The 14,179-nt window shown below is 39.5% G+C and overlaps 1 protein-coding gene across 6 annotated transcripts in view; it reads right to left on the reverse strand.

The window, feature by feature from the left end:
- Nucleotides 1–14,179, reverse strand: part of LOC134540715 (trithorax group protein osa-like) — a 294,594-nt gene that overhangs the window by 61,663 nt on the left and 218,752 nt on the right. For 3 of the 6 annotated variants that reach the window (XM_063383603.1, XM_063383601.1, XM_063383607.1), the window contains exons 9-12: nucleotides 11,981–12,266; nucleotides 9,475–9,603; nucleotides 4,122–4,309; nucleotides 3,974–4,015 (exon numbers count right to left, since the gene is read on the reverse strand). In XM_063383603.1, coding sequence (XP_063239673.1) covers nucleotides 3,974–4,015; nucleotides 4,122–4,309; nucleotides 9,475–9,603; nucleotides 11,981–12,266 — 645 coding nt within the window. The remainder of the gene's footprint in view (nucleotides 1–3,973; nucleotides 4,016–4,121; nucleotides 4,310–9,474; nucleotides 9,604–11,980; nucleotides 12,267–14,179) is intronic. The other 3 variants (XM_063383606.1, XM_063383605.1, XM_063383602.1) reach the window with 2 other exon arrangements.

Below are 14,179 nucleotides of genomic sequence, written 5' to 3' on the forward strand. Positions count from 1 at the left end.
AAGAAGTATCGGGGAAAGGAAATAACTTTGAATGGATCTGATTTTGTGGCTGTTAAAGATAGGATACAATAAAATTGATATATACATACATGTGTATCATTATATATATATATATATAAATAAAAAAATAGGATGTTGGTATGTATGACTTAGATAAACTCCGACACTGTTCGAGTGATCGCCATGAAATTGGCACATCGAGTGTTTTTCATTAAAAAAGTTTTTATGCAATCTATTTTATTATAACTCTTTGCCAGATGGCACTTCAGTGCATCAACTTTTATTCCATTCAACCGATCACCATGAAAATTGGTATATTGTGATTTTTACTGTCTTAAATCCTAAATAACAAATAGTGATTGTAATTGGTGAGTGTGTTTAAAATGGAATACCATATATCTGGCAGGACGTCTAACAGGTTATGCTAGTATCATATAAATTTATATCTAAATAATTGTACATGTACGTGGACTTTAGGGGTTAAAGTCGCTCTCAGGCTCTACCAATGGGAGGGGCAAAAAACCCTCTCCAATTACCAGTAGAAGGGGATCCAATAGCCAGTCACCAAGAGAAATCGCTTTATCTCGAGAACAGATCAAGAGAGCTGAGAAAGCCAAAACAATTTATTTTGTGAGTATGTTTTAAAATTTGGATCCTTTGGCACGCAGTAAATTTTTTCAGTTAACTTGAATGGATTTTTGAGATAGCTCGTAAATATTGCAGTTACGTCCTTTCAGAAAGCTGTCACATCAGAAGGTAGGCTTTAAAAAGGAGCAGCTAGATAGTGCTGAAACATTAGGGGGAGGGAGATCGGGAGAGAGAAAGAGAAAATGGTAGTTGAGTTTAAGGCTTGGACATTACTATCAGTTCAGCCATTTTGTTTCCACAGCCCCTGGAAAATTTAGCTTATTACGTCGAAAACTTCCATTCTCGATTGATGAATAATACAATAAATAGGACAAACTATACTACTTGACACTTTTTTACACCTTAAGACTACGCCAACATCTATAGGATGTACACCCCCGCAGTAGCTACCCGCCTGATCCGACACTTGTTCCAGAACCTGCACGCTCCTCCTACTAACAAGTTCTGCTGGTAGATAATACAGAGCGATGGATGGATTGCGTGCACTTCCTCCATTACTTCCGATGTTTTATTTCACAGCTCCCGCAATCATCTTGGCCAACACAAAAAGTTTGCCTCGCGCCTCCCCACACACCAAAAAAAAAAAAAAAAAAAAAATAGCTCTTCTTAACACAAACTAGCATGCATTCGAGAGAAGAAAGAAAAACAAGCTTTTACTATCTTTTATTTGCCTATGCTTATGAAATATAACAAGAACCCATGAATGATAAATAACTACTTGCTTGATTTTTAGTCTCTCATCTATTTTTTGTATCACCTACAGAATAAGTATCACATTTCTGCGACCCGACAATAGAAACAGGACAACTGTTTCTCCCAACCAGGCGCCTCTTCTCACCGAGGTAACGCTCTATAAGCAAAGGAGAATCCTTTGCACAATGACTATTCTGGACATTTTACCGAGGTTTGTTAAATATAAACTGCAACTGTACAATGGTAATTGGATGGTGCTTGATTAGCAATAGTGATCCAAGTGCCAAAACCAAAAACTTCGATGGTGGATCAATTGCAAGCTGTATCATAATAAATTCTGTGTCATAGCTGTCTTTTCCCAAACTGGTGGCAAATTAAGTTTTTGAAAATACAGCTGCTATAGAGATAAAAAAAAAAATCGCTGTTGATCAGTTTTTTTAAATTTCTATTACCAATAGCTACAAAATTTGACTGATGGGTCTGTACTCTAAAATGTGTTTTGGACAAGATCACGTTTGTTATTTTACCAAAGAAATTACATATGACCTTATTACTTAAAAAAAAAATTAAATGTATACAGCTACGTACATCGACAGTACAATTGCAGTAGTCAGCCCCATGATACATGTGTGTATTGATGCTGTTTTTAATAGACAATAACCCATAAAAAATACTGCAACCTTAGAAATAATGTATATTTCTATTTTACAAAATAAGTAAAAATAGCAAAAGTTATCTTGCATAAATCAACAACTTTTTTTCAAAACTTTGGCCAGTAGGAATTTGAAAATTTCCTACAAAATTTATCAGATGCAACCCTAATTAGTCAGAAAACCCTAATTAATCATAAAAATATTACTTATCAAGGAATAAACTTTGGTACTCCTATTAAAATATTATGATACCCAAAACTTTAGATTTTGCTACAGGGGAATGAATGATATATACATTCGATTCTGAATACTTCAACTCCATCGGAATCAATTGGAAGTAACTGATTTATGTAATAGAACTGATCCAATAATAAGATTTACGTGGACATTTCCCTAATAACAAAGGTACTAGTGAAGGGCAAAATAATATCTCTGCATGTTCTCCGAAAAGAGTTAACACTTGATCTTTTTTCGACCCATGACAAGGCAAACTATCATTCCGACTTTGAAAGTCTCGTGATAAAATTGCAAATGTTTCAATAAACTTTTTTTTTTTTAATACAGATAGACAAGTTTCCTTTGGTATATCATTCACAACGAAGAACTAGCCCAGATGACAACATCAAAAGAACACTGCAAGCTCAGAACAATTTTTATTTAAAAATAATCTAATGAGGCTATACTAGTAATAGTGTATTTATGTCATTGGGCAGACCACATGTACAGTATCTGCTGCTCTTGTTCCTATACTCTTCAGGTACTAAAATTGCACAACGCAACATACAAAAGTGTCGATTAAACAGGCCTGGAGGTTAGAGAATCACATTATAAGTAGAGACAAGATTATTTGGTGAATTGCGATAAAACCGAAGTAACACAGAAAAGCATGCACAACAAAATGCATGTAATACACTATACAGCATCGAAACGCAAGTTATACCAAGGAATTAAGTAGCATATAACCAAAACTTAAATCAAACCATAAAATAAAATAATCTTCCCCATGCTTGAAATCCAAGGAATGTCATTTATGGACAATAAATTGTGCCAAAGTAAATGTATCAGATATTTAATTAAATTTGTTTTATTGTGCATTTTCTTATTGAATTACTTTTATGCCCGCTAATTTATTTTTATTTTTCTGAATGTATCTGTTTTAGATCACTTTATTAAAAATTATTTTATCCTAAAAATGAAGCATATAAATATTACTATTATTTTGGTGGAGTAGGCATTACAAAATAGCTTTTCTAAAAATAATAACAATAACACAGAAATCTTCTGTTTTAAAAACGAAATTAGACTAAAAATAAAAACATAAAATCTTGTCTCTAATTATAAGAAAGATGGAACTATTACATGCCGTGACATTAAGCCAGCCTTCTTTAGAAGGCAGGTGGTGAAACAGATTCAAATTACCTGTGTATATGTATATATATTTTCTTTTGTGGTGTATCAACTATGGGAATAGCAGAAAATAACCTTTATTTTACTGCTGTAGACTCGACCAATATTTGAAATCTACTTTTTTTTTAACGTTATCTTAAAAACCTTATGAGCGCTTTCGGAAGCATTCGTTCATTTTTTTTTGTAGTTTCCCAGTTCTTTCGACAGTTCAGTGAAACCTTGCCGGTACGGTCACGCGAAGATCCCTACGAGAGGAGCGCCGAGGACACAGGTGAACCAACAAGCACAGACAAAAAACAAGAGAGGCATGCAGCAGATCGCAGGCGGGGAAGCGCAGGTGGGGAAAGAAGCCGCCAGCATGCGGGAGCGGAGAGAGAGAGAGAGAGAGAGAGAGAGAGAGAGAGAGAGCCGGCGCTCGGTCCCGAACACACACACCGACGCTAAACACATGGGAGGCGGGACGGAGGATGCACAGCCACGTTAGTACCGGGAGAAGCCACAACAGCAAAAAAGAGATAGAGAGAGATAATAAAAAGAGCGTAGTATAAATAACTGAGCATGATGGTAGTGACCTTGGCTCGGTATGGGTCTTGGTGCACATGGCTGTTAAACACCTGTAAATAAACAACAACTCGGTGCAATCCCACCCCTGCCGGCAGGCCAAAACACACACACGGCACACACACGGGCGAGAGAGAGGGAGGGAGCGCCGTGGCTTACCGGGCTGGCGGGCGTGCGCGGCCAGCTGGGGCTGTTCACCTCGCCGTAGTCCTCGTGCACGGACGTCATGCTGGCCGCGCCGGGAGAGGCCACCGTGCTCTGAGGGGTCGCCGGGTGGCTGTGGTAGCCGCCCACCGCGCCGCCGTCCTTGCGCGACTTGGGCGTGCAGCTGGGGTCCTCCCCGGACGCTGCGACACGCACCGACACGACCCTCCACGCTACACGGACACCGGCCGTGTCACACGCCAGCTTCCACTCATTCACCACGGAGAAGAACACATCAGTGTCTATTCACGCAGATCTATTCATTCATTTATTTATTTTATTTTATACACGAACAAAATTCAGCAATAGGCCGGTTTTGCAATTTACTCGTGTTGTCACACTACATTATTAAAAATTAAAAAAAAAACACTTTTACACTGAACATTGAGTCCACACTATCGAATGCAATAAATTAAAGAAGCTTAATGAATAATATAAATTAAGAAAAAACAAAAACACTAAAAACTATTCCAAATATCCTTGAGCAAATACACAAATATTTTTATGATGCTTACAACCCAGGACATTTTCATTCGACTGCACACACTGCACTTTTCAAACGTCATAATTTATAACATGCACGCGTATGACAAATTACTCAGAACAATAAAAAGAAATTGGGAAGTATTTGTGTGTAAGAACGGTTGCAAGAAAAAAAAAGAATGAATTTTTTTAAGACTATTTATTTAGTATGTATACTTTGGTAATAACTTCATGATGAATAAATTACATTCAATGAAATTAATACATTAAAATAGAGATGGGTCGAGTCTTGGTTTATCGAGTCGAGCTGAGCCGAGTTGGGTCAGATTGACTCGACTCGAAAACAGAGTCACATATTTTATCAAGTTCGAGACTCGAAACACGTTTCGAGTTAAGTACCAGCATCGTGACATTATAGCACTTTATTATAGGTTGTCTTAACGTTTTCGCCAAGTCATTAATACAGCATGAATTGATAATGACCTTCAAACAAAACAAATCCCGTGCAAACCTAACCTTGCCCGCTACCGTGCTACGGCGCTATAATAGGTACAAGTGCAACCAAACCTAGGCCTACCTTCATTTATGAACGTGACGTCGTAATTGATTTTGTCGATAGTGGCGACAGTTTATAGGACAAAATTATGTCACATGACCATTTTATATATAAAAAAGGCTTGGAAAACAGCGTGCACTGTTTTCGTTTTGTTTTACATCCTGTGTTTACTTCAAATACGGTACCTACCGCATTTGTTTACAAGATACATCAATGGATTTTCACTGAAGAAAAATTTGTACCAAAACGCACATGTATTAATAATCATCACGTTTATCGTGCCCAGTTTATAATAACTCGTATAAACAAGAGATTTCCGTAACCTAAAAATAAAAACACTAAATAATTATATTATAATATTTAGTAAATAACACCAAGCCGTGAAGCGTGAGAAGCTGTGCTCCGCTAAGCAGCGCTGCATGTCAATAACGTTTAAGATTAAATTACTTTCTTTTTGTTTGAATAAAATATAATAATAATAATAACGCTCATGCATTTTATTTGGCAATCACTTACTGATCGCCAAATCAAATGCATGAAATATTTAATTATTAAACATATTGATATTCTTGTAGTTGTAACAGTTCCGGGCGAATAATCTTGCCGCGAAAAGTGTATTTACATTGAGAAGTTATATAACTCGACGTTTGCAACACTGACTAGTGAGAAGCCAAAAACAACGGCATACGAATTTCGGAATTTCGGTAAAAGTAAATACTGATACAAATATTAAGTGGATTTTACATGGAGAATAAATCGAAACACGGTAGACCACATAAGCTTAGTTTTTTATATTTGAATAACAATGATTTGCTAATTAATCATTTAAAATGTTTAAATAGTGCAGAAGCATCTTGGATACACAATTCTTATATCAATGGATGTGTAGTAATATTTTATTTATCATATTTGATGCAAAAAAATATAAAATTCTGAAATTCGAACTGACTCGACCCCTTCAAAAGTTTTGTGGCTCGAACTCGACTCGACTCGAAATATGAATTGCTAAACTCGGCTCGACTCGACGCCAAAAAACCTCAACTCGTCCATCTCTACATTAAAATATTACATTTTTGATAAAAAATACTGATTAATTTCATGGTTATAGTTGCATTTCGGTGCTTTATGGTGTGTTATGCTTGAATGCTCTGCAGGATAAAAGGCTGGAATTCTTTTAAGCCAGGATATCAACTTAGCATTTTATTTTATTTTAATATTATGGTTCCTAAATAAAATTGGTATTTTGAAAAGGAAGCAGCACACCAACTCCTATTGTCTGGCATTAACCAGGACAAATATATACAATGTGTTTGTTTCTAGATGTTAGAAAATCAACCAACATAAATGAAAACAAAGGGACATACAAAAAGTTCATTAAACACAATTTAGGTAAGATGTCTTTCATTACCATGATATGTCTGTATTGTATTATATTTTCCCACACTCTTCCAGGAAACTAATTTTTTCTCCACTTTAAAAAAGAACAGAATTTTTTACAGATCACAAACTAACACCATGTGATATAGTAGCATCTTATTTGCTGTGTACATCTATGACGAAACAGACATTGCCACTCAAAAGTATACGAAAAACGTAAATAATGGTTTAACATTCAAGATGAAATTAGCAAAAATTGTGTAACATTGCTGATATAAAATACAATTTACCTGACTGCCGTTAACAACGAAAACTCAAATAACTAAAGTTTAAATATGTAAATATGAGCTCATTCAATCACTAATATGGTCATACATCATTTTAAATAAAAGATAACACTTTTTCGTAAAATATATTACAAAGGATCACGGTTCATGAAAATAAGGCGAATAGGAACTGAAATAAAGTGGGTTGGTAGGTTGGTTGAGGTGATGAGGTGAGGTTAGGTTAGGTTAACTGCAAAAATAAAAAATAATTTTTTCATATTAAAAATTCTAATAAACATTTTCCATATAATCATTGTAGCTAATTTAAATTAAGCAATCTTTCACTTTAGTATTATTACATAATTCTCCGAAGTTGTTACATGACAAGAGATTTTTTTTTTTAGTGGCATTATAATTCTTATTCTTACTAATCGAATTCAATATTTGTATTCGTGAATAATCTGATATTCATATTTGTATGAAAAAAAACTGATATTGAGGGACTCCTCAAAAGATACAAATTATGCAGGTTTATAGATAAAAAGGAAAATATAATTTTAATTTATTAAATAGGGAAAATTTTTGTTTTGGTGCTTGTTACTAAAGAGTTTATTTTACTCCCTTCCACTTGGTGATAAATCAAACTTCGGAGGATTACTGCAAAACAAAGCAAAGCAGCTGGAACCATTTTGCAAGTTCTGAGCTCCAAGATAGCAGAGCCGAGGATGAAGCAGGCTGGCATCACATACATTGCACGCTTTACATCATCGACCTGAACTTATGGTGACGGTGCCATTAGATAACTGTGTTCTGCTGCTTTTGTAATGGTTTACCAAAAATTCCAAAAAACAAAAAATGCTAGGTACCGGGTACCAATTTTGAACTTATGCAAATGCCACATGCTACTTTGGAAAATGCATTAATAAGGTTTACGGGTCATTCCATATGAAATCAACCAGAGGCTTTAACCTCTACACCTTAGATTTTCACGTTTTTTTTGTATATTGGTAATATCAACTAAATACATTATAAAACTATTTTTTCTAAAAAAAAATTTTGAGTAGTTCTTTTTGTATAAATTTTTGAAAATTGCAAAAATAGCCAATTTTAGCAATGTTTTGGATCACTCAAATACTTGTAGGTTTCCATATAATGGTGCTAAAAGGCTGTTTGACAGCTCATTTTAAAGGTCATTGAATGGGCTTCAATTTGATATGTAACATGACCAACTTCGGAAAAAAAAATAATGTTTATTTGTTTTCAAAATTTTTAATATTGAATTTCTAAAAAACACCATTTTCGATTTTTTTTTAAATAAAAGTATGTTATTCCTACATATATTGGTTAGATTTGTGCCAAATTTCAAGGTGGAGAATCAATGGGATCATGAGTAAATAAAAATGAGAAGTTTAGTAGATGCTTAAGGGGGCATGGTAGATGAATAAATGCTTTAAGCATCAGTTGGACGTTATTGGTTTTTGGAAGACAACATTGAAAAACTGCAAAACAACAATCCTACATAATGTTATTTGCCAACTTTATTAGCAGACGTCCCAAAAAGACAATTCTCGAACGTTGTTTCTTCCGCAGCAATTAAATGTTCGAAATTACCGAGGCAGAAGTTTTGTCTTCAAGTAACCTTCAGTTTTTAATTAATTCATTTAGCTCTGGTTTATATACCATGCTGCCTTAAGAAATAGTTGCAGCAAGGAAGAGTAGCATAATTTTACATCAAATTTTGACTTAGTAAAGTATTCAAATTTTATTGTTATAGACTAAAATTTTTTTACAAATTATAAAACACGGATAACAAATCTTACCTTACATTCATCCAGTGTTCTTTGATTAATACAAAGCACGCAGGGGCGCAACAACTAAATTTCCAAAGGGGGGGGGGGGGGGGGGCAATATACCTTTTTATAAAGAATCATCGATCCCCCCCCCCCCCCATGTATTTCAAGGTGGAAAATGGTACTATTTAAGCAGTTTTATTATCTAAAAATTGATTACATTGCACTTTCTTTGCCCCCGTTTGCCCCCACTTCAAGGTTTTTGAGGGAGGGGGGGGGGGGGGGGGGGGGGGCAAAATACACTTGGCATTTTTCAAAAATTTAATACAAAAAAACTACTCAAGATATAAATTTAAAAAAAAAATGGATTTATAATGTATTAAGTTCTTATAATCAAAATACAAAAAAATCATATAAATCTGAAACATGAAGTTTCTAAATTAATTTTTTCTTTGGTTGATTTGATATGGAATGACTCTTACCGAGATTGTATGTACCTTTGTATGTCCGATTAAGCCACACTTGAACCCTTAACCTTGAGGATTAGAGACCATTTTGTTACCATTCCCAAGGAGGCAAGTGCCCAAGATGGCAAATTAAGAAAAATAACTTTTAGCTACTTTAGTCAGCACGCACAAAATGATGCAATCAGCCGTTAAACAGGCTATTTAACACACATGAATAAATTTGTCTTTTCATTGACAGGTGTTTGCTACTGAAGCAATCACAGCACATACCTGCCAATGATTTAACATAGTTCCCAAGCCTATTCAAGAAGACAGAGAGCATGAGTGACTCTCGCAAGCCCCCAGCACTGCGCCCCGGGGTGTCGTTACCTGCGGAGGCGTTGGACAGCGTGGACTGCTGGGAGACCTCGTCGATGGGCGCGCCGTCGGGCCCCGTGGTCACCACCGACGTCACGCTGCCCGGGGCGGAAGGGGCCACGTTCGTTGCGGTGCCTGCGACTGAGCGGACAAACCCCGTTTCACTGCCAGACCTGCCGGCGTCCCGTTCGGTTCCAACAGTTCCCCACCGAGGTGGTTCGGTAAGCAAGCTCCCTGGCCTCATTACGAATGTTGGTTTTACCTCGTAAATTTAATTACTTGGATCATTTATGATTCTAGACTATTATTTGTTAAATGGTTTATTTTAGTTTAGTGTTTTTTTTTTTAAATTTTAAGTGTAAAGTTAGTGATGTTTGTAAGCTAAGTTTTAAAGACGTTTTTAAAAGGAAAAGGCTGAACTTACTCGAGTGGACGGCGCTTAGGATGGAGCGAACTAAAAGTGTATTTGTGAACTGTCGTGATGACCCACGCTATGCCAGACTTGGGAGCTGGCGCGCACACGGATCTCGGTGCCAGAACGACTCGGCGGGCAGGCTCGGCGGGGGTTAAGCCGTCCGACGCGAGCAGGGACACGTGGTCTCAAAGTGTGTGTCGAGGCAGACGAAGGCTCGGGAGCACCAACGCTCAGCCTCGTGAAACAGTTGGCTTTCGTTTTAAAAATATTCCTTATTCGTGAGAATGATGAAGCTCAAGTTTGTGAGTTTCGATACTTCAAATACAATGCAATTAACTCAAAGTACTGCCTGCTCAAATTGTTTTTATGGTGTTGGTCGGCTGGAATTATTAGCGTGGCTATGAATACTCTTGCCAGATCATGGAAGAGAAACAATTTGGAAAGCTTTGGCAACGATCGTGATTACACACATTAAAGAAGAAAACTGGTGTCATTTCTGTCTATAAAGTCAGTGGTTAAACTTTCCTTTCGAGAGAATACATTTTAAGGAGATCCAAATAAATCTGTGATGTTTTAAATGTTTTTAAAACTATTTTAAGAAATTTGTTGCAAAAAAAATTTTTTAATAATAATTTCTCTCTCAGTTATCAACAAATTGTTATTTATTTTTAGGAATGTTATTGGTGTATACCAATTTAATTATGCAAATTGTTTTTAACATCCAGACACCAGACTAATTGCGTAGTTTTGTAGTTATTTATCAACTTTAAAAATGTATAACAAAATTGTTGTGTATTTTTTTGATATTTGATTTTTCTATAATCATATTAGGGAAGTCCATTGACAATGATAAAATTGTGAATGAAACATCCAGTACACAGCCAATAATCTTTGAGTACAACAGTTGTATGTTCATGGTAGCAGAATTAATAGTCGGTGGTAAATATTATACGATGTTTTGAATTCTAATGTTGGCACCGTTCGACAGTGTAGCTTTTTGATTGACTTTTTTTTTGGCTTTGATTTTTGAACTGACCAAAGGTAGCTTGCTAAGTAAAAATTTGGAATTAATTGAAAATATTTCAAACGTAATTTGCGAGGTGTTCGGATTGTGTGATTGGCGTCGGAGAGAGGAGAAAACACACGCTGCCAGAAATGAGTAAGGAACCAGAGACATGACTGACCCCACTTGCAAACATATAAAAGTATCTGTAGGACTAATATTACCATTTATGCATCAAAGTACAAAAAAAAAAAAAAAACTAATTTTTTTTAAAACAAACTTCAACACATGCAAGTAAGTCAACTGAAGACAAGCAGGGTGAATTAATTCCTATACTTCATAGAAAATAAATATTGATTTCAAGTGAGAAGATTAATAATAATAATAATAATATTAATAATAATAAAAACCCTTCTTCAAATTGATAATCACAGCAACCAGCTACATTTGTCACAATGTTCAGAAATTGAGAGAGAGAAAAAAAGGGGGTTGTCTGTAAAGTTGGTTTACGGACGATAATTCTACGTGATAACTTCATAAGAAAACATTGATGATTAATTGCATAACTTTTTAATTTTCAAATATTATTTCCAGTTTTTTGCAAAATTTAATTTAAATAATTTGTTTAAATATAATCACGGACAATTAGTGAAAAAAGCCCGCCTTAACCTGTTTGATATTATAGAAGATTTCCTCGCACGGTGGTCGGCCGGTTCTTGCACACTCGGCTCAGGCGGAAAGTGACCATTTTTCATTCGTGCAGCTGGCGTTCATCGATTTATAAGACGTTATCACGCCAAAAAATTATATTGGACGGTCTCCGGGTAAAAGGTAACAAGTCACATTTTGGTTATTTTTTTGAGAACAAGTGTCACTTAAACCCTTAAGTATACTTAGAATATGTAATGCATTTTTAATCATTGGCAACTATGTTGGTAAATAAAAGAATAATGCAAGAAAAATTTAAGTATTTAAATTCAATTTTTATCTAAGAGTTTTTTTGTTTCTCCTGCAAAAAGTGAAGTCTTGACTTGTTACCTCTTACCCGGAGACCGTCCATTGTTACGCTAGTAGTTCCTTGAACACTACTGGAGACGCACCAGGGGCGGAGGCGGCGGTGGTGACGACGGGCTCGTCAGCGCCCAGCTCGGCCGCCGAGGGCGGGGGCATGGGCTCCTCCTGACCATGGCTGTTGGGCAGCTGGGGGGCGGCCGCCGTCACCGGGGGCCCCATGCTGCTGGTGGGGGGCGGGGGCCCCATGCCCCCCGCGTGGTGGTGCATGCCCACCGCCGGCGGGCCCATGCCCGGCCCGTTCCCGGGGCCCGGCCCCGGCCCGCTGCTGTAGCCCACCGCGCCGCCTCCAGACACCCCGAACCCCATCTTCTGCTGCAACGCCACACAACCACCATCACGCCTCCGACGCCAACGGCAAACACGTGAAACGCCACACAACCACATCCACGCTTCAGACGTCAACGGCAAACACACGCAACGCCACCTTACCACCTCCACGCTTCCGACGCCAACGGCAAACACGTACAATGCCACACAACCACATCCACACTTCTGATGCCAACGGCAAACACACGCAACGCCACCTTACCACCTCCACGCTTCCGACACCAACGGCAAACACACGCAACGCCACCTTACCACCTCCACGCTTCCGACGCCAACCACGTACAACGCCACACAACCACATCCACGCTTCTGATGCCAACGGCAAACACACGCAACGCCACCTTACCACCTCCACGCTTCCGACGCCAACGGCAAACACGTACAACGCCACACAACCACATCCACGCTTCTGATGCCAACGGCAAACACACGCAACGCCACCTTACCACCTCCACGCTTCCGACGCCAACGGCAAACACGTACAATGCCACACAACCACATCCACGCTTCTGATGCCAACGGCAAACACACGCAACGCCACCTTACCACCTCCACGCTTCCGACGCCAACGGCAAACACATGCAACGCCACCTTACCACCTCCACGCTTCCGATGCCAACGGCAAACACGTACAACGCCACACAACCACATCCACGCTTCTGATGCCAACGGCAAACACACGCAACGCCACCTTACCACCTCCACGCTTCCGACGCCAACGGCAAACACGTACAAAGCCACACAACCACATCCACGCTTCTGATGCCAACGGCAAACACACGCAACGCCACCTTACCACCTCCACGCTTCCGACACCAACGGCAAACACACGCAACGCCACCTTACCACCTCCACGCTTCCGACGCCAACGGCAAACACACGCAACGCCACCTTACCACCTACACGCTTCCGACGCCAACGGCAAACACGTACAACGCCACACAACCACATCCACGCTTCTGATGCCAACGGCAAACACACGCAACGCCACCTTACCACCTCCACGCTTCCGACGCCAACGGCAAACACGTACAACGCCACACAACCACATCCACGCTTCTGATGCCAACGGCAAACACACGCAACGCCACCTTACCACCTCCACGCTTCCGACGCCAACGGCAAACACGTACAACGCCACACAACCACATCCACACTTCTGATGCCAACGGCAAACACACGCAACGCCACCTTACCACCTCCACGCTTCCGACGCCAACGGCAAACACATGCAACGCCACCTTACCACCTCCACGCTTCCGACGCCAACGGCAAACACGTACAACGCCACACAACCACATCCACGCTTCTGATGCCAACGGCAAACACACGCAACGCCACCTTACCACCTCCACGCTTCCGACGCCAACGGCAAACACGTACAACGCCACACAACCACATCCACGCTTCTGATGCCAACAGCTAACACACGCAACGCCACCTTACCACCTCCACGCTTCCGACGCCAACGGCAAACACACGCAACGCCACCTTACCACCTCCACGCTTCCGACGCCAACGGCAAACACGTACAACGCCACACAACCACATCCACGCTTCTGATGCCAACGGCAAACACACGCAACGCCACCTTACCACCTCCACGCTTCCGACACCAACTGCAAACACACGCAACGCCACCTTACCACCTCCACGCTTCCGACGCCAACGGCAAACACGTACAACGCCACACAACCACATCCACGCTTCTGATGCCAACGGCAAACACACGCAACGCCACCTTACCACCTCCACGCTTCCGACGCCAACGGCAAACACGTACAACGCCACACAACCACATCCACGCTTCTGATGCCAACGGCAAACACACGCAACGCCACCTTACCACCTCCACGCTTCCGACACCAACGGCAAACACACGCAACGCCACCTTACCA

This window comes from Bacillus rossius, chromosome 17, assembly GCF_032445375.1.
Source record: "Bacillus rossius redtenbacheri isolate Brsri chromosome 17, Brsri_v3, whole genome shotgun sequence".
Lineage (NCBI taxonomy): Eukaryota > Metazoa > Arthropoda > Insecta > Phasmatodea > Bacillidae > Bacillus > Bacillus rossius.